Source organism: Sminthopsis crassicaudata, chromosome 3, assembly GCF_048593235.1.
Source record: "Sminthopsis crassicaudata isolate SCR6 chromosome 3, ASM4859323v1, whole genome shotgun sequence".
Classification (NCBI taxonomy): Eukaryota; Metazoa; Chordata; class Mammalia; order Dasyuromorphia; family Dasyuridae; genus Sminthopsis; species Sminthopsis crassicaudata.
This window is the reverse complement of record NC_133619.1, coordinates 41,570,331-41,594,825: the sequence shown is the minus strand read 5'-3', so window position 1 is coordinate 41,594,825 and position 24,495 is coordinate 41,570,331. Positions and strand designations below refer to the sequence as shown.

Below are 24,495 nucleotides of genomic sequence, written 5' to 3'. Positions count from 1 at the left end.
TTTAACAACTAGAGCTCTGGAAAAAATGTTCTCATGACACACTTTTAAGTGTAATAAGTTATATAATAAGTTAATGCAAAGTAACTCCATTATTAGCATTTTCTCCATCACTTTCTTAATGGATTAAAGTATGCTCTGAGATTACACTAGAGAATGAATTAGCAATTTAAAAAGTTCATCCTATTGCCATTCAATTTCATACAATAAATAGTAAATGCCTACTATGTATACAGTGCATTTTATTACACAAAAGCCATGCTTTAGGGCCCTGTGTTTAAAGGCTTGTCTAATTAGGTTCTAGATAAGCAGAGTCAGAGACATTCCAACTTTCCAATTCTCTTAGCTTTTTTTTTTTTTTATCTGAAAATTATCCAGTTCTTTTAAATTTATTTTCTTTGTAAGATTTTCTTCTTCAACGTATTTAATAGTAAGTACTTAAGTGTCTCCCCACAGGATATATTTGAGTGTTTTATTCCCTTCTCTCCTACCCTTCTTCCTTCTTTTCCTCTCTCTCCTTCCCTCTCTCCCTTATCTCTTTCCTTCTCTTCTCTCCCTTTCTCCCTTCATCTCTTCTTCCTTCTTCCCTCCTTCCCTTTCCTTCCTTCCCTTTCCTTTCCTTTCCTTTCCTTTCCTTTCCTTTCCTTTCCTTTCCTTTCCTTTCCTTTCCTTTCCTTTCCTTTCCTTTCCTTTCCTTTCCTTTCCTTTCCTTTCCTTTCCTTTCCTTTCTTTTCCTTTCCTTTCCTTCTCCCCTCCTTCCTTTTCCTTCCTTCCTCCTTTCCTTTCTTCCTTCCTTCTTTCCTTCCTTTCTTCCTTTTTCTTATTTCCTTCTTTTCCTTTTTTCTTATCTTCTTTGTTCCCTCTTTCTCCCTCCCTCCCTCCTTTCCTTCCTTCCTTCCTTTCTTTCCTCCCTTTCTTCATCTTTTGTCCTTCTCTTCCTCCCTTCTCATAATATCCAAAGTGTTGATTTTCTATTTTCTGGAATGCATTCTTTACCTTTTGTTTTCTAAGCGGTTTATCCATTTTGCTATATAAAAATTCCATCAGGGATTAATAATAATTTAAAAAAAACCTTAGTACTTATATAATGCTTTAAGGTTTTACAAAAATCTCATCTAATCTTTACAACAACTCTGTGAAGTGGGTGACTATTATCTCCTCTTTCTAGATGAGGATACAGTGTGAGAAAGGTTAAATGATTTGTAACCAGGATTAAGTACTTATGTCATGTCAGAGACAGGATTTGAATTCAAGTCTTCTTGACTCCAAGATAAGATTCTGCCCATTAGACCACATTGCTGCTAAAAGCATCACCTCCTTAGCAGGAAGGAGACTTTGGAACTCCAACATAAGGTTCCAATGATTTATCCCTCAAGTGCAAGAATTTTTTCCTCCCTACTTCCAATGAACAGTCCTGTTCTACTATTTAATAAATATATTTCATAGAGTAGAGTTTAGGGTTTTTTTTTCTTTGTTCCAAATCAATAGTAAAAACAATTCTGAACTTTAGGGTCATTCTTTTGTTTCTTTATTCTTTACCCATATTCTCATCCTTCCCCTCCCAAAGTGACCACAGAATTTCGGAATGATAAGAAACTTTAGCTATCATGGTGGTATAGCAGATTGAATAATCAATTTAGGAGGCAGCATGGAGAGAGTTCCAGCTATGGATTAAAAAGTTCAAATCCAGTATTTATCTTTATTATCTGTGTGATCTTGGGCAACATATTTCTCCCTTTTCTGGGCTTCATTTTCCTTTCCTTTAAAACGAGCCAATTAGACTAGATAAACTCTGAGGATTTTTCCAGTTATAGATCTATGTTTCAGGAGGCTCAACCAGTTTTGACTAGTACCTGCCATAAGGTGGGGAAGAAGGTGGGAAAACTTCCTTCAGTGGTTACCATTTATGTATCTCATCTCATACTGGCTCCTGCCAGAACACAGAGAGACCAACATATAGAAAGCCAGAGATAGAGACACAGAGACAGAGATAGAGATCAACAAAGATGGAGAGAGACAAAGGGAGAGAAAAAGAGGAAGGGTGGTGGTGGAGAAAAACAAAAAGGAAAGGTGGCTCCCTCTTATCTAATTCTGGAAGGTTTATATTATATAGGGTTTTGATAATGGTACTTGCAGGAATCTCAGGAACACAATGGAACAAACTAGATAGATGGAGATAGAAACCAGAAGAGGAAAACATTTAATAAAATTTGAGCAAAAGCCAAAACCTAAATTTTCCTGGACCCAAAATAAGACCTGGGTATAGCAACACAAAACAGAAATATTTTGGCTGGGTCCAGGGCCTGAAGGAATCTAAAATTCCCTGTAACCATTTCAGGCATTCCTAGAGAATACTTGAGATCAAGACAACATTTCTGGACGCAAACAGTCTTTAGTCCTATAAAGTTGGACTTGAACAATCCAATAATAAGTTTTTCAAACAATATAATAAAGGGTTTCACCCACATACCCAAAGGGAAAGAGGCTGGATTCTCTGGGGGACAGTCAGTCAATAAATATTTCTTAAGCCCTTCTGGTGGCACTGTGCCATTCTTCATGCCAGGGCATGCCCATGATAGAATTATCTTCTGCATAATTTCTGCTGTGGGACTTGAGCTTGTCCTAGGCACAAGAAGTCTCGCCCAAGATTCTGGTCTCAATTCTGCCAATCGCTAGCTATGTGAACCTGGACACAATTGCATCCCCACTTTCAACCTCAGTTTCCTCTTCTATAAAATGGGGATGAGAGCACTTAACTTGAAAAATTACTTTGATGATCCAGATATGATAATATATCTAAAGTGCTTTCCAATTTTGAAAGCAGTACGTAAATGCTGGCTTTTATGGCTTTTATTTTTCCAGTGAAGGGGATGACTTTTCATTACTTGCTTCTGGAGCCATTGACCATCATAGCTGTTAATCCCTAATTTGTCTTCACTGTGCTCCCTGAGACCCCCACAAAATGACATTTAGATTAGTTCACATGATGCCCCACATTAAACCATAGGATCCAGATGTCCGCCTACCAGCTGAGCCAAATGCCCACAAATCCACGGAATATCTCCATCAAAGAATTTTTCTAAAGGAACAAAATCTGTAGATTTCATTCTCTTTTTTTCTCCCAGATCTAAATGTGAAGCTTCCTTCTAGAAAGCTGCAGGAGTTATTCTCAAGGTGTAACATGTCAGCATCAGAGTTCTAGAACTTATTTAGTCCTTATTGGATAAAGTTTGAAAAATGGAGGCTCTCAGAACTTGAAAAGCTTTCCTACTTTCCCAAAATTAGGCAAGTGAATCCCTTGCCACATTGTTGAGCATTCTGTTCTCTTCATCACTCCATTTGTTCTTGCTAGTTCATTTGTCTTACTAAGGTGCTTTTTTGTTACCTTTGGAAATCCTAGATGAGAAGGCTCCTTCTGGAAAATAGGCACTTTTTCAGCTACTTCCAGGTTCAGAGAGGACCCCAGACACTGAGAAGTTCAGTGATTTGGCATGGGTCACAGAGCCAGGATATATCAAAGCTGATAGAAGGCCCACTCAAAGCACGTCAAATATCAAGGTGCTTTTCTTATTACTATGACATATTTTTCAATATTAAGAACACAAATGAATATTACCTTAGTAATTGTATCGTGTGGAGGTAGCTCTGGTCTAAAGGCTAGAATGGCTGGTGGTCCAAGTCTTGGAATTGTTCTCAGAAGTGGTTCAAAAAACATTTCAAAGTCTTCTTTAAACTTTAAAAGAAAAAAAAAATAGAAAAGTCTAAAAATACTTTTTGGCCAGGGTCTAGATGGTTTCCAGGTTGTATAATAATGAATTTTTACCTCCATCTTACACAGAATGTCTAGTTTCTGCAGCCTCTCAGGTACTTTCCATTGTCCTAAGGGAGAATAAGGTGCATTAGTTAATAAGGAAAACAAACCTGTGAAATTTGTATTGTGCTAAGTCATAGGCTCATGAGTATATAACAGGAAGAGTCTTTAGGAAACATTTAATCCACCTTCATCTTACACATTAGGAGAAGTTAGTGGTCCCAGAACTTGAAGGTAACAAAAGTGGAATTAGAAATCAGATCATTTAGTGCCAGAGCCAGCATTTCTTCTATAATATCATGCTGCCCACTATATTTCTTCTCTCTTTTAATTTTTTTTTTTGGTCATGTCCCAAAGGCCCACATTATAGTGAACAGATGGAATTGACCAATAGCTCCTTGACGGTAGTGGAAGAGCTGTTCAGAAGGATATACTATTCTTCAGAATTTTGGCTATATCCTTAAAAGCTGTGAGAAGCATGATGATAGAGTGGATAAAGGACTGATCTGCAGCTTTGAAGGCTTGCATTCAAGGCCTGCCTTTGACCAATGTGACTGTGGGACCCTGGGCAAGTTACAACTTTTTCAATGTCCAGGTAACTTTCCTCTCTGCTATCTTGGCTCCGCCCTCCTTCAGGTAACTTTCTTTTTTTTTCCCCCCCCCTGAGGCTAGGGTGAAGTGACTTCCCCAGGGTCACACAGCCAGGAAGTGTTAAGTGTCTGAGATCAGATTTGAACTCGGGTCCTCCTGAATTCAAGGCTGGTGCTCTATCCACTGTGCCACCTAGCTGCCCCCCTCCAGGGGACTTTCTAAGAGCATAAATAGAATGTGTTCCAACCTATAATGACAGAGGAGTTTCTATCTGGGAGTTCCCTATACCAATGAAATCCCAGGTTCAGCACCATTCTTTTTAAAGCTAAGAAGTAGGGATAGAGAAAAATTAACTGAATCTTCTCCCAATTGGCATCTTTATTGAGCCATGCAAGAGGTAAATAATGTCCATTTACCTCGGATTAATGGGCAATGAGAGTTAGGAGAAACGTCGCCATGTGTAAAGGAGCCAAAAGCACCTGGAAGAAGAAAGCACAGTTGGCACATCACTGGAAAACATAAACCAAACCTACCCACAAAATATGGTTGTTTCAATGGTGTGATTGCCACCCTTGATTTCTTGCCCTCTTGATTTCCTGTCCTACTTGCCTAGCCGAGTCCCACTGTCCATTTTCTCTGCTTCTGGTCTCAGAATGCCAAGAGATACTTCGGAACATAAGTGACTGTGTTGCCTGCTTCAGTGACCAATCTGTACAACCTGATCTAAGTGGGGCCTTCACTGTGAATCAACAGTTCTTTCATTTAACTTGAATTGACTCATTTTTGTTGTTCCTGCAGTATCTGTTCCTAACCTTTCCCCCTTTTTGAGTTTCCCAAAGTGTGACTTCACCTGTTACTTTATTATAAAGTCTGCCATGTCCTCATTAAAGAAGGTACTGTGCTCTATGAGCAAAACAGGATAAAAGTAGCTTAAAAGAAAAATGAGATATGCAGATTTAAAGATCGCCCCCCCCCCCACTTCATACATTCACATGGACTATCTGTACCTCTGCTGTGGTAAACTCTAAACTCATATTGGTCTGATAGCCATAGCTGGACACACTGTACCTTAACTGTAACATAGTCATGTTGTTTTGGTCCTCTTTGAGAACAAAGGACAACAACCACCAAGCAATTATAATTTCCTTTTTTCATTCCCAAACACATATACGTTTTTATTCATCTTCTCCTTTCCTCTTGCCTCCATAAAAAACAAAACAAAACAAAACAAAACAAAACAAAACAAACAAACAAAAAAAACATTTGTACTTCCAGGACTATCCCTCTACTTATATTCTTGATTCCATCTACTTCTACCTCCTTAGAACATTTCATGATCAATGGCCTCTTTCAGTTTTGAATATTCATCCTTGTCCCTTTTTGCATTTCCTTTTGAAAGACAGTATAGTCTGGTAGAGAGAGAGACAATCTTACATTCAAGAAGACTCCTCTAGGAGAACACGGACAGGTCAAAGGTCTAAGCAACTCCCTAAGACCTGCATTGGGATGGGGACTTTTCTTACCCTGTAGTTTTCTATACCAATAAATGCTGTCAGAAAAAAAAAAATTAAAAAGGTTCCTTCCCATAAGATTATACACCACTCTCTCAGTTCTAAAAATGAAACAAAAAATCTTTCCTTGAATCTGTTACCATTGTTTTTTTCACACTATATTTTCCTCTTTTTCTTTCCTTGTCAAACTCCTCAAAAGAGCAAACTACACTTGCGGCCTCCACTTTCCTACCATCCGGTGAGATCTTTCCTGAATTGGTGCCCCCTTTTCCATTCTCCCTGTCATTACTATTTGAGGTTGTTATTCCAATTATTGCAAAAACCTTCTAAGCAGCCTCCAAAGCCATTTTTCATCTCTCTTCTTGGCAAACCAAGCTCATATGCCCAACCAAATTCATCATCTCAAAGCACAAGCTCAGACTGTGTCACTTCTCTGCTCCAAATTCTTTCATTTTCCCTCCTTCCCAACAAATATTACATTCAAGAAGACTCCTCTAGGAGAACACGGACAGGTCAAAGGTCTAAGCAACTCCCTAAGACCTGCATTGGGATGGGGACTTTTCTTACCCTGTAGTTTTCTATACCAATAAATGCTGTCAGAAAAAAAAAAATTAAAAAGGTTCCTTCCCATAAGATTATACACCACTCTCTCAGTTCTAAAAATGAAACAAAAAATCTTTCCTTGAATCTGTTACCATTGTTTTTTTCACACTATATTTTCCTCTTTTTCTTTCCTTGTCAAACTCCTCAAAAGAGCAAACTACACTTGCGGCCTCCACTTTCCTACCATCCGGTGAGATCTTTCCTGAATTGGTGCCCCCTTTTCCATTCTCCCTGTCATTACTATTTGAGGTTGTTATTCCAATTATTGCAAAAACCTTCTAAGCAGCCTCCAAAGCCATTTTTCATCTCTCTTCTTGGCAAACCAAGCTCATATGCCCAACCAAATTCATCATCTCAAAGCACAAGCTCAGACTGTGTCACTTCTCTGCTCCAAATTCTTTCATTTTCCCTCCTTCCCAACAAATAAAGCCCAAACTCTTTAGCCTGATATTCCTGAAAGACCCACCACCATCTGATCCCAGGTTATCCTTCTAAGCTTACCCATCTTCCTTTCATTCCCTAAACCCAAGGCAAAAAAAAAAAAAAAAAAAAGGAGAGGGGGGAGAATTACTCACGAACTGCTGCGATTTTTTGTAGAGCACTCTTTAAATTTTTAATCCTTGTCTTTTTCTTTGGCTCCAAGTGGTCTTCTACTGCAATTATGACAGACAATGGCCTAGTAAATAATTTACTGAGAACTGAAATTCTGGGTGGTTACCATTGGCATTGCAAAGGAGAACCATTGTAAATGAATAGAACAACATTATTGGGCCATAAGAATTCAAGAATATAAAAAATTTGGAGATCCGGGAGGGAAAAGATACACATGAACTGATGTAGTAAAGAAGGCAGAACCAGGAAAACCACATACATAATTATGGGGAAGCCTATGCAAAACTTTCTTCTTAGTCCAATTTTACTTACTCAAAAGAGAAAAATGGGAAAACTACACTCTATGTCAGTCATATTAATCAATATTGTTTTAGATTATTTAAAATAAAAGTATAAAGTTGGAATAATGCTGTGATATAGGAAATGATGACTTGAGGGAGCTAGAAAAACATGGAAAGATTTGGACTTATGAAAGAAGATGTTCTTCATCTTCAGAGAAACAGAAGGTAAACATAAAATGATCTTATATAGATGCAGATAAAGGCATAAGTGTATATATGTGTGTTTATTGCATATACACATATCCACACATGCACATTTATACATATATACATAGCCATCTATAATCATACACATGTATAATCATACATCATGTATATGCATCCACACATGTATATATGTGTTTATATATGCTTAATTGTAGCCTGGGAATGGGAAAGGAAAGGAGTGGAAAGAATAAAGTAAAAAGTACATAGCAGAGACCAAAAGAAAACCTATAAGGAAGCAAAGAAAAGATAGAAAACTGTGAACACAATGTATAGTATTTATTATATAGGTTTTATTTAAATGGAAATTTACTTTATATTTTTAATTCTCTCATGTTCTTCTATGTATACAGCAATTTTTTTCTTTTCCTATTTTCTATTTAAGTTTAAAATAATAGTTTTTTTTTAAAAGATTCTTATAAATGTGGCTCATTTGGGGTGGAGAAATATATTAGGGCATAGGGAAATCATGACGATTTAGAATTTCTCTCTCTAAGCTACAAAGTACTTGATTTAGATTAATATTAATACAAATTGTTTTAAGCAGACTTGTGTTTAAAACAGAGTTCAGCTTTAATATGTTTCCTGGACAATAAATATGATCATGTAGAAACACAACATCAATCTACAGGCTAATTATTATGACCATGATATGTTGTGTTTAAGACATCTATAGGACATCCAGCATGAGATATCTATTGGGCAATTGGAGATTCAAGGCAGTAGTGCAGGAGAAAGATTACGGTTTGATAAATAGAGCTATGAATCATCAGCATAAAAATGATATTTTATCTATAGGCGTGAAAATTAGGACAGATGGAGAACAGAAAAGGGCCCAACTCTGGTGGAGAGCCAAGATTAAAGGGCATGATTTCAAAGAAAATCTAGCAAAGGAGATTGGGAAGAATAAAAGTAGGAGAAAAATCACAAAAAATCAGTGTCAGGAAAGTACACAAAGAAGAAAATGTCAAGGAGAAGAGGGTGATTGTCAGTGACAAAGTCTGCAGAGAGGTCAAGAGAGATGAGAACTGAGAAAAGTCCATTAGACTTGGCAATTAAGAGATGGTTAGTAAATTGGAGAGAGAAATTTTTGTTAAATGATCAGGTCAGAGGTCAGGCTAGAGAGAGTTGAGAGTGAGAAGAAAGGAAGTGAAGGCACTTGTTGTAGAGGGCTTTCTCAAGAAGTTTGACTATAAAAGAGTGAAAAGATATGGAATGGTTGCTAGTGGGGATGGATGGATCAAATGTGGTTTTTTTTTGGGAGAAGGAAGTGGAGGCGTAGTCTGAAGGAAATCAACCAGAAGAGAGAGAGAGAGAGAGAGAGAGAGAGAGAGAGAGAGAGAGAGAGAGAGAGAGAGAGAGAGAGAAGGTAAGACAGAGGAGGCAAACCATTGGAAAAGATAGATCGAATGGGATCACTTTGTCTTTTAGAGAAGTTTGCTCTAATAAAAAGAAACAGCCAATTTTTTCACATGGGACTGGAGTGAAGGAGAAGATAGGGCAGAAGATATCTGGATGACGTGAGATGGGGAGGAGAGAGAAGATGCTCTTAATTTTTTTTCAGTGAAATATGAGGCAAGTTTCTCACCTGAGAAGGTGGGAGAAGAATGGATTTTGAGAGGTTTGAGGAGGAATGCAATGATATGGAGAATGAAGTATTGAGTTGATTAAGGAGGTTTAAAAGGATTATCTCACTGTGTAATGAAGGTTCTGTTGAAATTACATAACATAAAGTTAAAGTGGAACTAGTCTTCACAATCTCGATATATTCTTGTAAAGATTCAATAACTGTGTCCTTTGGTTTTAGCTGTTTTTCTTTCTTTGATACAAGGAAGGAGAAAGTAGAGTTCTCTTGTCTAGAGGTATGTGAAAGTGATTATGATGTAGAAATAAAAGACATCAATATTTAAAAATAAAATAATTTAAATGAAGAAACCATCATTAACAAAAAAGAAAAAAAAAAAAAAGAAAGCCACAATCACATAAATATAAAAATAAAATAAAATCTAATCCAGAAAACAGAATATAAAATTGTAATGTAAATTAAGTAATTGGAATAGTACATTGCAATTAAGTTTCTTATGACTTTATGTTACTGAATTAAATGGAAAATGAGATTAAAATGTAAAATTTTAAGTAAAAGGATTTTTGCAGTTGCATCCTGGTGTGTGTTATATTGTTCTTAGTCTGGATCAGGATATTTGTGATAACTACCAAGAAACAAATACAAAGGGACAGAGAATGGACTTTGAGGCCAGAAAATATTTATATCCAAAGACTGTATATACATCACTAAACATCTCCCACCAGACATTGGCTATAACATTTACAGCTGAATACCAAAGAAAGCAAGGACATTAAGCATAATACCTTTTCCCACTCAAATCCTGATTCTTATAAATGATTAAGTTCTATATGGGGTAATTTTAGAAATGTGTACCTTGCTTGTCTGGAACCTCAATCCAACTCAGTTGAGAAACTCCAAAATTATCTGAACTCAATTTGAACCTTTTTGCAGGTCAGATAAGGAACATACATTTTAACAAGGGGGCACTGCAAAATTGGAGAAAGGCAATCCTCCTACTTTCAAGAAAGGTGAAAAATGCAGGCCAGAGAGCTTGATGTCTATTCCTGTAAAAATTGCAGAATGACTTATCAAAAGGGAAGTGATATCCAATATAAGCCAGAATGGTTTCATTATAAACAAATCATGGCAGACTAAATTAATTTCTTTTTTTTTTTTTCTTTCAAGATTTCTAAACTACCAAAGTCAGAAAATAACAGACGTAATGTGTTTGGTTTTTAGTAAAATGTTTGGTAAATTCTCTAGCAATATTTATATAGACAAAATGAAGAAATGTGGACCAGATGATAGTGTAGTTAAATAGATTAGAATAGGTTAAATGATGGAACCCAAAGTGTGTTGATTAAAGAAATAAAATTCAACCTGGAGGGAAATCTTGAGTGGAGTACTTTAGGGCTGTCCTTGGACCTGCTCTATTCAACATTTAAAAAAAAATAAATTATTTTGGTGCCAGTGAAATAAAGCTAGGTGGGATAATTAGTCTACCACATGCCAGTCCTGAAGTAGGTCTTCAAGCAGAGGATTTTTAAATTGAATAGGAATGCAAAGTTCTACATATGATTTTTCAATTGCCCACATACAAGGAGGTAAGGAGAGACATAGCCAGAAAAAACTTAACATGTAAAAGATCCAAAAGTATAGTGGAAAAATAACTCAGAGATTGCCAAGAAAATGAAAAAGGAAAAAAGGCTAGTTTCAAATTAAGAAGCATTACTAGAATCTAGAATTTGTAAAAATATAAAAAAGAATTAGAGCTGACCAATGGAAAGGGCTACTTTAACAGGGAGATTTCCATTATTGAGGGGTCTCTCAATGATTAAAAATCAGGCACCACACACATAGATATACAAAGAAAGAATAAAAATTACCTAGTGTGCTGTTATGGGCTCAGTCTAAACAACTATGTACAAACAAACTATGTCCAGGATAAAACTGGGGGTAATCTCAGAGGGTCAGCCCTAGTGTTGAGGAGAAACCAAAAAGGCTTCTTGTAGGATGTAGGATTGTAGCTGAGATGTGGAGACCCAGGAAGTCAAGAGGTAGAACATTCCAGGAATGAGACAGTGGAAGTGCTGAGAATCAAAAGGTGGAGAGTCTTATAGAAAGAACAGAAAGACCAGAGTCACTGCATTGAATCTCATATGAAAAAAGAAGTATATGGAGGGGAACAAGGTACTAGAAGACTAGAAAGTAAAGAAGGGGTCAAGTCAAACAGAGGATTCTATATTTGATCTTGGAAGAGACAGAGAGCTGCTGGTGTTTATTGAAAGGAGACAGTGTTATCTGGTCAGACTTGAATGTTAGAAATATTTAGTTGATAGTTAAGTGGAAGACAGATTGAAATGGAGAAGGGGAGACTGGTTCCAGCAGAGAGACTAAGCAGAAAACTATTGCAATAGTCCAGGTATGATGAGATATGGACCGGCAGTAGGATGGTATCTATGCCAGAGGATAGAAAGGCTGTATATATAAAAGAAGTTATGAAGTTAAAATGGCAAGAGACAGGATATGAGGAGCTGTGATGAGAGAGAGTGAGTAGTCCAGGATGACACTTAGATTTCAACCCTGGAATGACTGGGAGGAGGTTGACACCCTCAACAGTAATGGGAAATTAAAAAGAAGAGAAGACTTGGGTGGGGGAAGACAATGAGTTCAATTTTGGACAGACTAAGTTTAAGTTGTCTCTGGGATATCTAGTTCCAGATGTCCAATAGACAGAGACGTAAATCTACAGATTAGGAGGAATGTTAGAAAAGCAGATCTGAGAATCATCAATAGAGATGATAATTGAATTTTTTTTGGAGGGGGGGGCAATGAAAACACCAAGCAAAATAGTACAGACAGAAGACCAAGGACAGGGCCTTGGGGGATGCCCAAGATTAATAAGTGTTACCTGGATGAAAATGCAGCCAAAGAATCTTTCAACTGTAGAATCCTATGACTATATGATTTGGTAAGAAGTATAACAATTTCATTGACAATAGCAAGGAGAGCAAAGGTTATCTTCACCTTGTCTTTTAAAATTAATTTCTATTGATATCTTTAATTTTATATTAATCTTCATTTCCCAATATATCTTTCTCAGTGCCTCCCAGAGAGGTATCCATTATAACAAATAATACAAAAACAATTCTAGCAAAAACTAAAGAATGTATTTTAAAAGTCTGACACTATATGTAGTGCAAAATAGCAGGGAGAAGTGACTTCACATAGACCCTTCCTTAGGGCAAAGCTTGGTTATTATAATTTTTCAGCATTCAGTTGTAGCTGGTTTTTTGTACTTTCCATTTACCATTACTGTAATATTTATTTTTATTTCTGCTTACTTTACATCAATTCATATATCTTCTCATGTTTTATCATGTTTGTAATTTCTTACAGACCAATCATATTCCATTACATTCATGTAATAAAACTTGACATAAAATAACAACTCTCCAGTTGATGGTTATCTACTTTGTTTCCAATTCTTTGATACTATAAAAACATGTTATATTTTGGTGTAAGGGAGAGCCTTTCTTTTGTCATTGACTTCCTTGTGATATGTGTAGCAGTGAAATCTCTGGTTCAAAGGATATGAATTTTTTCACAACTTTCTTTGTAAAATTCCAAACTACTTTCCAGAATAGAATATAGCTCCATCAGTAGTGTACCAGTGTGCCCATCTCTCGATAATCTACTCCCCATTGAGTGTTCCCATCTTTTGTTACCTTTGTCGATTTCCTGGGTGCACAGGGAAAGCTCAATGTTATTTAGATGTGCACTTCTCTTGTTATTAATGACTTAAACCATTCTTTCACATGGTGGTTTAGAGTTTAATTCTTCTGACTGCTCAGCCCCCTTTCAGTGTTTTCAGTTGGCTTATAGGGCATCAAGGGCATTGGGGTGGGGAGAAGCTAGAAGGAATAGCCTCACTTCAGTTCAGCTTGTTTGTAATTTTCTTAGTGGGGTCCCCAGCATGATTTAAAAGGGATATTGTCTCATAATCCAGGGACACAATAGGAGTTAAAAGGGATATCAGACCATAATTCACATAATGACTTAAAATGAAAGATTGTGCTCATCAGCAAGAGAAGAGGAGATCAAAGAGTAGGGCTCCTCTAGCCACCAGACCTCTGTTAAACCGGGTGAGATGATTACACAAAAGAACGCATTGATTTGGGGAGGCCCTATGGTCGGATCTCTTTGAAATGGAGCATTATATTTTTCTCTACTACATCCCATCCAGGTCATTTTGAGAGTGACTAATCTTTCAGGTCAGACTTTTCCTTATAGAAATCAGTATACTTTCCTCCTATGTCTTACTGCTTCAGAAATGAATAAATCTGGAAAGAGTTTCGGGACAACTGGAGGCTAGAGTAAATAAATTATTTTTCCCAGAATTAAAAACTCAGTTTTTCCTTTTGACCTCTGAAATTTTTTGTTAAAATCTTCATAGTCTAGATACAATGTAAAAGAAAAAAAAAAGGAGGGGGTTTATGCATCAGTCAATCATATGAAGTCTGTCTACTTCATATCCATTATGTTTGGAGACGACATTGGAGCACATCGGATGTCAGAGCTAGAGCTGGAATGGATTCACCAAATTAGCTTGTTTTATCATCATATTTTACAAATGAAGTAACTAAGGCCCTGAGAGGTTAAGTGGGCACATGTTCAATAAGCATCAAAGATGGTATTTGAACCCCACCCTTTGACTCCCAAATCATTGCTCTTTCCACTATACCATGAAATCAGAAAGGGTACTGTTACTTCAACTGGTAGGAATGAATACTCTAAGAAATCCAGTCACTTACAACTTTTCTTATACTGATCCCGAAGCCAACTCATCTCTGTCTGTATTGCTACATCAATCCCACGTTTTTTTGGAGCTGTTGTAACGGGTTCTTCCCTGAAGTTCAGACAAAAAATTACATTTATTAATGAAAGTTAATGATTTACCCAAAGTCACATAGGTAATAAGCATCAGAGATGAGATTAGAATTCAGGTTCTTTATAGCACAACATCAAAAATGTTACTGGTGTTCTTTCTACTACTATGAAAGTATCATCTAAGAGCCATTCCTTGAGAAACTCACATTTACATAAGCATCATATTAATAGGAAGACTGTTTAATACCCAAATAATACTTGGATGTAGAAATGATAGCATTATCTTATAAGTCCTAAGGGAAAAAAATGGTATTTTCCTTCCTTGCCTCTCTATCATAATAGAAGCATCCATTTATGATGCCTGATTCTAAATCTGGATTGCTAACCTAACGTAAGGGTGATGGCTATCAAAAAAACCTGACATAAGGTTAGATTGCCTTAGGACAGATGTAGAGTCTACAATAAAAAGGAAATGTGGAAGTCCCATCAGACCACTCCGGAGTTTTGTATTCTGTGTGTGGCATCATATTTGAGAAAAGATATGGCCAGGATAGAAAACATCAAAAAGGGGAACAGGATAGTGGGAGATTTTAGTTCATGCCACCTGATGATTGGTTGATTAATAAGCATATATTAACCACCTATTACCTTCCAGGTTTTATATTGGCTTCTAGGAATACAAATATCCAGAATGAACTATTCTCTACTCTCAGGTAAAGAAGATAAATCTTTGGGGGACACAATAATAATAGGCATTTGAAAAGCTAGATGGGAAGAGGGAATTGCCCTAGAGACAAGAACTATAAAGAAGCAGATTTAGGCTTCAAATTCCCAATAATTAAGAATTATCCAAAAATTAAATGAGTTGGAGTTAGTGAGTTCCTCCATTCATCACATAAGTAGCAGAGAACTGCTAAGAGGTATAGGTTACACTAAATGATTTCTAAGGTCCTTAACAACTATGAAATTCTGTAAACTGTATGGCAGAAAATGGATCATATTAGCTTTTCAATGGGTTTTTTTTTTTAATGCTTCATTCTGGGAGGCAGGTGGCACATTTTAGGCTGGAAAAATCCAAAGGAAGCAACAATAATAATGAAGTGATTTGAGTTAATGGCATATGAAGGAAGAGATGTGTGTCAACAACAAAAAGCACATACAATATTAAGCACCCACTATGTGCCAGGTATTATATTAGGCCCTGGAGATACAAAAAGGATGAATGAAAGAGTCTCTACTTTTTTGTAGAAATGAGGTGAATACTCATTCATTCCTTTTCTCTAAAAAATGAAGGTTTTTGCATTAGATGAAGCCTCAAATTTCCTTTTGGCTTTAAATCCTGTTATTATTTCCATAAATTAAAAATGAATAAAAATTAATAAGAAAATGTGAAGAAACAAACAAATAAAAGGTTAAATGAAATATTAGAAACTCAGGATTCAGTGTAGGGGTCAATTAAAAAATAATACCAAATCAGATTTTTCAGACTAACAATTTTGTTAATCTTGTTAATCAGCAAGTTGTAAAAATGATTTTTCCCCCCTGCATGATTCTTAAATAATTTGGTGGGTTGAATTCACCAGTGATTAATTCACAGCCTCTTCCTGGAAATGAGCATCCATTGGCTAGACATTTGCTTGATTCCTTCTATCTCTTATTGCTTCCTCTTCATAACCACATCCTCATAATTTATAAATGACTAGCTTTATTTCTGCATTTGGATTGCAAATCAATGTTTTCCTTTTCAGGAACTTCTCATATTCTTTTTCACTTCTTCAACTATCTTTCTGTCCTTCCTGCCCTCCACTACTTTCTATTTTTTCTCTTTCATCTGTAGCAAAAAATTCCTACCCATTCAAAAAATATTATTTTGCCCCCAAAAGAATCTACAAGTGGAGAATGCCTATGGTGAGGCCTTTTGCCCAAAGCAAATACAGATCAGTTCACCTCCAGAGCCACAATTATAACTACATCAGGCAGGGAGGTGCTCGAAATACAAAATATTTTGTACTTAAACTGAATTAAATTGAATTGGAGATACAGGGAGATACAAGGGAGACATTACTTTTTATGAATGTGCATGGTGGGGTAGGGAAAGTATGTCATTGTCCAAGGCTCATAGATACTTCACATCTTCTTACTTCCCAGCTAGAAACCTGTTACTGTTATTGGTGGTGGTCTTTCATTCTTGAAGGTTGACATCAAGAGGTCTTGACTTGCAAGTGAGTTGGATTTAAGTGAGGCAGAGCTATGCCATTGTGTGTCATCAGCTCCTCCAGAGTCATCAGAGAACAATAGCAAGATATAGAGCAGGACAACTGATGGACCCAGTGGAAGACTTTGGCTTTTTTAAACTAAGGTCTTTCCCAGGTCTCAGTTGGTCTGAGGCAACACCCATTCAATGGCCTATTTTACCTTCTCAAAAGAATCATTCTGGGAGGGAAAGACTTTCAGAAATCATTAACATTGAAGAGAAAATGAAGTACACAAATCATGGAACCCTGGTTTTGACTAGTACATTGGAGGTTAAGGGGAATCCATTGATACATAAAACCAGCAGGAGCCTTGAGGTTAATTACCTCATCCTTTTTCACTTTGGGTTAGGAGCTGGTGCCAAATGTGAGTTTAGATGGGCTCTGAAGACCTAATGATTGGGCTTGTGATGACCCAAAGTTTGTTTCCATCTTTTCTGCTTTATCATCAACTTTCTGGTGTATAGATGGAGAAGCTAGGGAAGGCATTAGTCTTTCTCTCCCTTCCCCTTCCCTAAGATCTTCCCCTTGGTTATACCAGGATTTTAGATGAAGAGATTCTTTCAAGTTGCCATCTCCTGAGCTGAAAATCTCTTTCCATGGCTCCTAGCCATCTCATCCTTCCCAAGTTCAAGTCCTTCTTTGACTTTCTCTTTCCCTATGCCCTAACATACCCACATTATTTATCCTGAATTGTTTTCTCTTCCAAGCTTTCCATTTTCTGGATCTCAAGGAATCCTTGCTCTCCCCAGGAGATACAGAATTTCTAGCCATCCTCTTCACTGAAGATTCTCCCTTCTTGTTATCCATACCGAAACACCAGGCTCGGATAAAAAGTGGGCATATAACTTGTTTCCCAATGCCACTTTTACACCTTCTTTCTGCTGTCAGCACTCTGCAACTCCTCTTCATTGAGGTTCAGAGCCTCTCACTATAGAAGCAGTTCTCAAAGAGAATCTCAGATTCAGAGATCCAAGATTCAGAGATCTTGGAACTACCTTTTGGGGAAGTCCAACAGGTAAAAACTATTTTCATAATTTTTAAATATTCTAATTTCTAATGTAGTAAAAACCAACAGATAAATCCATATAAATAAGGCTCTTTGGGGAGGTCTCTAACAAATTTTTTTTAATGTGCAAATGGGTCCTGAGAACCATTGCTTTCTATCACTGTTATAATGCATCAGCCTCTGGTCCCTTGTCCTCCTTTTTTCAAGTTCAATACCTGATTCAGTTTTTCTCTTTCCCCCATCTCAAGGACTTCACCAGACATATGAATATCTTCTTAAACATTCTGGTATCTTGTTTCATAGACCCCTTGATCACCTACCAGAAGTAATCTGTTTTCTTTAAATTGCCATGCCACGTATTGCCTAAATTGTTTATGTGATTTACATGTGCTTCTGTATGTTATAATCATGTTTTACCCCATCTAGATTGTAAGATATTAGAAGGGTAAGAATATATCTTATTTTTTGGACTTTCTCATTGTGTGTGCTCACTACATAATTTGCTAAATAAAAAATTTAAATGATAATTACTGTACTTACCCATACCCTGCATTTTGCTATCCAGCTAAAAACGAAATGAGGACTTAGATTGTTTGCTTTCTTACCTAATCAAATCTTCTAAGGAAGATGTTGATTCTTCCCTAAATACATCAAATATCCTGGGAATGCTACCTGTGGAATGAAATACATTTTAAATTCTGGGGAGGCCCCCTCTCCCCTAACCCCGCTTTAAATAAGCATTGTATGCCTTTATAGGACAGACCCATGATTAGAACTAGAGCTAGAAAATAAGAAAGCTGGATCTCAGGCTACAGGTAGAATTTTATTAATGGTGCTACAACACCATTGGCCAGTAGAGCATTGTCATAAGATCATTTTTTTTTTCTGAATCTAAGAAAAAACACTTTTTGGAGGGGGTGAGGGGTTTGTGCATGAATCAAACTGAAAGCAAGGGAAATAATAATATTCTGAAATATATTTTTGTAATTAGGTGCCAGAGAGAACCAATATGACATATAGAATAGGAAAAAACCCACTGGAATTTGTTAGCAGAGATAGTGTTTGATAGTGTTTGAATTCAGCCTGTCAGCTGAAAGTAAATCAATTTCTCTGGGCCTCAGTTTCCTCACCTGGAAAATGGGGATAATATATACCTTATAGGGTTGTTGGAAGATCAAATGTAATAATATATGCAAAGTGTTTAGTAGTTCTTAAGATGGGATCCACAGGAAGTGGACCTATTTCTGGAGGCATATGGAAACTTTTATGGAAAAAAAAAGTTCATCCCTCTTTTCACTAACTTGGTTTCCTTTGCAATTCTTATGTTTTATTTTATGTTTTTAAAAAGATAATTTTGAGAAGGGGCTTTCCCAGACTACTGAAAGGACTCATGAGACACAAATTAAGGATCCCTGCTCTAGAAAATATAACTTATTAGGCCTTTTATGGTTTACAAAAGCTTTCATATACATTGCCCTTTTTTTTAATCCCCCCATAAAATCCTTTACTGCTGAGATAACTGATGCTCAGAGAGGTTAATGATTGGGGAAAAAAATCTGAATTGCAAATCGAACCCCTCTATTGATTTTGGAAAGATTGCTATTCCTTTTTCAGTTTATCAGATCCTTTGTGACCCTGTTTGGGGTTTTCTTGGCAAAGATATTGAAGTGGTTTGTCATTTCTTTCTCTAGCTCAATTTTATAGATGAAGAAACAGGCAAACTGGGTCAAGTGACTTTGCCCAGAGTCACACAGTTATGAAGTGTCTGATGCTAAATTAGATTCCAGGGAAATGAGTCTTCCTAACTTCTTTGGAAAGATGACAAATATTTAAAATGAGACCCTCACTCCCTTGAACCTTCCCTATCCTCAACGGAGTGGAAAGCTTCTTTTGAACAGTTTCACAGAATGAGAGGTTTGAAATTAGTATAGGAAAAAATGTTAGAGATTATCTGGTTCAATTCTCATCTTAGACACAGCAAAAATGATGTCTGGAGAAATTAATTGCCCACATTACAAAGATAGTAAAGGGCCCAACAATATCAGGTCTTCTAACTTCAGAACCAGAACTTCTAACTTCATCTAACTTCAGAACCAGAACTTCTAACTTCAGAACCAGAACTAATAACTTCATCTAACTTCAGAACCAGAACTTCTAACTTGGTGGGTCCTTCTCTGATTCCGCCAGATGGTCAGTGCTTCCCCAGAGATGAACTAGAAAATAATGAACCACCCACGCAGATATTAGGGAGATACAACAGGATCATAGTGGATCCAGATAGGACCGCTCGGGTTCACCTTTGACCCACGCTGTTTGTGTGACTTGGCCAAGCCCTTTAACCTCTCAGTCCCCAAGGTAGCTCCAAGTTTCTGTACTTAGCTGAATATTTACTGATCTTCACTGATAGAGGGATTTAGCCCACGAGAGCCAGAGAACTAGATGAGTGGAAAACTATGCCCAGACAGGAATAACGCCCTGATCTGAAAGGGAACTTGGGGACTGCCTAAGCCCTCATGTGAGCGGGAGGGAGCGGGCCTCGGGGTGGGCGGCGGTTTGCTCGGGCCCACGGCCAGGGACAGAAGCGGGTCGGAGCCCGGTCGCCCCAGGGCCTCGGACGTAGGAGTAAAAGGGGAGCCGGGAGGCGGCGTGGACGGGGCGGCGCGCTGCCCGCCAGGGAGCCCCAGGCCCCTGCACCCCCAGGGGCGAGGGGCGGGTACTTGGCTGCGTGTAGTACTCCTCGGACGTCTGACTGCTGGCGTCCGTAGTGCTTGGGATGTCGGAGAAGCTGCTCACGACGCTGCTTTTGCTGCTGGCCGCGATGCTCTCGGGGGCGTCAGCCGGCCTGGACGGGCTCCGGTCGTGGCGGGAGCTGGCCATGGTCCCGGCGAGCGGCCGCGGGGGCGCGGGGCCGCCGCGGGGGGAGCGTGGGGGGCGGGTGGGTTCGCAAGGGCTGGGGCTGCGGGCGGAGCGCGAGCTCGGGGCCGGGAGCACGCAGCGGGGCAGGGGCCGGGCCCGAGCTTCGGGGAGCGCCGCGCGTCCGGGAATGTTGTGCGTCCCGTGTCCAAGGGCAACCGCCCGGCCGGGCGCTGAGGAGGGGACGCGTTTGGAACGCTCCCCGGACTGGAGGGGCCTCCCCTCCCCCGCGCCCCTTCTTTGTCCTTGGCCTTCTCCTGGCTCCGCTGGTGCTTTCCGGCGGGGCCCACGCGCAACGTGCTCTGGAGCAACCGAGGATGCACCGACCCCTTGTGCCTCCCAACGCTCAGGCTCCGTTTCCATCCTTCTCCAGCCTGGCCAGCCTGGGGAAAGGGACACTAAGGGGACAGAGCCAAGGGGCTGGTCATCACAGAACTAGCTTCTCTGGTCCGATCCAAAGCTTACACTTCTCCCAAACCCCGCAGAAATGATTCACCCAAGTGCACAGTCAGGGAGTGGTAGCGAAGTCGCTTTAATTCAATCCAATCCTTTAAAAAATTATTTATCTAAAAAATGATGTTCTTTTCCTCCCGTCTTCCCTTCTTTCCTCCCACTAGGCCTTGCTTCTGCTTTTCTCGACCTTTCCTCCATCTTTCCACTTCCTTCCTTTCCCAACACTTAAGAAACCTTTCATTTTATAAGACCCACCTGTACTGGGGCCAATTAATCAGTCAATAAATAGACACTGGGGTACCATCTATAAAGGTAAATAAACAACCCTGAAAAAGGCTAGACGAATCCTCACACCAGATGTGCTGGTCCTCCTTGAACAAAGGTGGAGGTGGGACTCCCTATTCATCTCTGTCTTGTAGAATCTTTTTGCAATTAGGTCCGGTCAAAAGGGTAATGGGATGCTTCATTCTGGCTCCATAGTAGTGGGGTCCCTATCAGTGGAAGTCTTCAAGCAATGGTCAAACCACCATTTGTGCCCAGTATATTCTAGAGGAGATTCATCTTCAGATATGGGTTGGTCTAGCTTAGGACTTTTGAACCTGGGGTCTGTGGGTATCCCAAGGGTCTATGAGTAGACTTCAGAGAGGTTGTGAACTTGAAGGGGGAAATACATCTTTATTTTCATTAACCTCCAATATCATTTCCTTCAATTATGAACTTTTAAAAAATACATTATTCTAAGCAGGGGTCTACAAACTTCACTGAGTTGTCAAAGGGGTCCATGGCATTCAGAAAACTTAAGAACCATTGACTAGATGGTCTAAAAGGGACTTTAAATTTAAGATTCTGTGGAATCATGTTCACCTCCCTCAGTGCCTTTGTTTCCACATCCGGAAAAGGAAGGCATTGAACTAGGTCCTTTCCAGCTCTTAATGCCATAAATCTCTAATCCTAATACAGCCCTGCTGAGTTACTGCAATCCCATATTTCATAACGCCAGTCATAGTATTATAAATGATTATAATTTAATCCCCCTCATAAATCTTACTTTGATGCTTCATTGTGACCACGGGTTTTTGAAAGAGCTGCCAATAAAGGACAAGCTCTGGCAGATTTTACCATGCTGGAAAAGCTTCAAGTATGGCTCTGAGAACAGACTAAGTCTGTTTTCCATGTACAGCTCAGCTAATCACAGAGACATACATCACCAGGAGGTGAGGAGCTTGGTAATAAAAGATTTTTTGGCCATGGCAACCCACAAAACAGAAAATTCTTACAAATCAGCTTTCAGTTTTGAATGGTCTCTTTCTGATGCTACAGGAGTGATGGGTAGAGACTGTTTGGAATTACATAGTTATTAGACTATCAACAAATCTTTATTTTACACTGGTATTCGAAATATGAGATCCTACCTAGTCCAATGAACAGTAAGTAGACATATTGCTAAAGGAGCTGAACTATATCAATATTAACCTTATGAAGACCAGACAAAACCAGAAATAAAATCAAACTAGAAGTGAAACCAGAAGAAAGGAGGAAATTGTAGCTAAAAAGAAGTTGGGAATGTGGATTTTATTAAGAATCCCAAGGCTATGATAAATACTATTTTATGGTAGACATGATGATATGTTGTAGGATTAAAGAGAGATATCTGCAAAAAGACTATCATGAAAATATTTTTGGTTTACACACCAAACACAGAGAAATTCTAAGAAGAACTAGATAAGACTCTCCATGTCACATCAACATACACTCTGATATTTGATGACACTGCAAAGATAGGAAAAGGTGAGGATGAGGAAAAATACATGGAAAATATGGTTCTGATGAAAGAAATGAAGCTAAAGACTGATAGATTATAGCAGGTTCTCAAATCCTTAAAAACATTTCTTCCCCCCAAAAGATGAAGATGGTGAATGCTAACTAGTATCACAAAGAATGAAACTAACTATATTTTAGCATTATAGACATAGTGATCTTATTATCACGTACCCAAGTCATTTGGCTCTGTAGTCAGATCACTGATTCAATAGAGTTAAGATCAGATTTCCTAGGAAAAATTAAGAAAACATAACAGCAACGAGAAAAAGATAATGGCATAATATTAAGAAGATTGAACCCTGATTATTTAAAGAAGCTGTTGTGCACCCAGAAATGAACAATAGAAATGACATCAACGCTTTTCATAAACATTTCACCCCCAAAGTTAAACCCAGGTAAATGAATTGCAACAAGGAGAACAAAAGGACCTAGAAAACACTTAGTTAGCAAACACTTAAGTTATTTGAAGTGGTTCACGTCCTACTTTTGACACATAACAGGTCCTAATCTCTCAGTGTCCTAGGTGAACTAAGACAAGTTGAAGTTTCCTATAAAGATGAAATTACATCTCTTCACGCTGCCCACAGCAACAGAAAATAGTCTTAGAATTCCATGTGGTTCATAGAGCTTAAATGCTTGACTCATAGTCATACAAATAGAAGGGCCGGAAGTGTATGCAAAGCCAGGTCCTCGGACTCCAAATCTAGTAATTTTTTTAAAAATACATCAGTTCAATGTTGTGTGGTATAAATGATAATGAAAGATGTCTCATACTAGCTTAAGACTACACTTGTCTTCCCCCGAGCCTTGCGGGGAAGACTAGGTTTAATATTCTTTTAATCTTCTATCCAGTGATCAAATATAAATTTTATGATCATATCTGTTCATATGTGATAATATTTTGCATTTTGTGTGTATGTGTGTGAGACAGAGACAGAGAGAGGGGAGAGAGACAGACACAGAGAGAGGGGAGAGAAACAGACACAGAGAGAGAGACAGAGAGACAGAGACAGACACAAAGAGAGGGGGAGAGAGAGAGAGAGAGAGAGAGAGAGAGAGAGAGAGAGAGAGAGAGAGAGAGAGAGGAGAGAGAGTAAATGTGCTTAGTAGATAGTTGATGGTTGAGGTTTAGGGGAACAGAAACCCCAAGTTAATAGACAAATAGTTGATATGACCAATCCAGAAAGCAACTTGGAATAGTAATAATTATTCTATGTCAAAAGTAGGATGTGAACTACTTTTCAAATAAGGTAAATGTTTGCTGACTAAGTGTTTTCTAGCGATTCAAATATCCATACTCTTTTAACCTAGAAATTCAGCTACTAGGTATTTATCTCCAAGTGGCCAATGAGTCAAAAAAAAAGATGTCAATCAAAATAATTATCACTTTAGGCAGTAGGAAAGATTCAGGAACAAAGAAAGATTGCCCATTAACTGGGAAAGACTAAACAAACTATAACTCATGAATGTAATGATTTTAACATTTTATTTTCCAAATACAGTATTTCAGCATTTGCCTTTGTAAAACCTTGTGTTTCAAAATTTTCTCCCTTTCTTCTTGCTCCCCCCCTCCCCAAGATAGCAAGCAATCCAGTAAAGGTTAAATGTGTGCAATTCTTCTAAACATATTTCCATAATTCATGAATATAATGGATTATGGTTATCAAGTAAAGAAAAGCATGAGAAGATTTATATGAATGGATGCAGAGAAAACAAGTATAACCAAGAAAACATGTGCAATGCCATAAAATAGTACAAATCAAAACAAAATGGTATGAAGCTATAAAACTGAATTTAGCCTCAAAGAAGAGTTGGGAGAATGCACTTCCCTTGAATGCAGCCCACAATGCACCTGAGTGGGGCCAGAACCAGATTAAAATGTAACTGAGAAATATGGAACAAAATGAATAAAAATATTAA

At 38.2% G+C, this 24,495-nt stretch overlaps 1 protein-coding gene across 1 annotated transcript in view; it reads right to left on the bottom strand.

Annotated features, from left to right (window-relative positions):
- The window catches only part of ERICH6 (glutamate rich 6), a 37,688-nt gene extending 17,228 nt beyond the window's left edge, over positions 1–20,460 (bottom strand). Inside the window, exons 1-7 of the mRNA XM_074298337.1 lie at positions 20,106–20,460; positions 17,994–18,060; positions 14,052–14,146; positions 7,089–7,166; positions 4,816–4,878; positions 3,821–3,876; positions 3,614–3,730 (exon numbers count right to left, since the gene is read on the bottom strand). Coding sequence (XP_074154438.1) covers positions 3,614–3,730; positions 3,821–3,876; positions 4,816–4,878; positions 7,089–7,166; positions 14,052–14,146; positions 17,994–18,060; positions 20,106–20,265 — 636 coding nt within the window. The 5' untranslated portion in view covers positions 20,266–20,460. The remainder of the gene's footprint in view (positions 1–3,613; positions 3,731–3,820; positions 3,877–4,815; positions 4,879–7,088; positions 7,167–14,051; positions 14,147–17,993; positions 18,061–20,105) is intronic.
- Between the last annotated feature and the right edge of the window lie 4,035 nt (positions 20,461–24,495).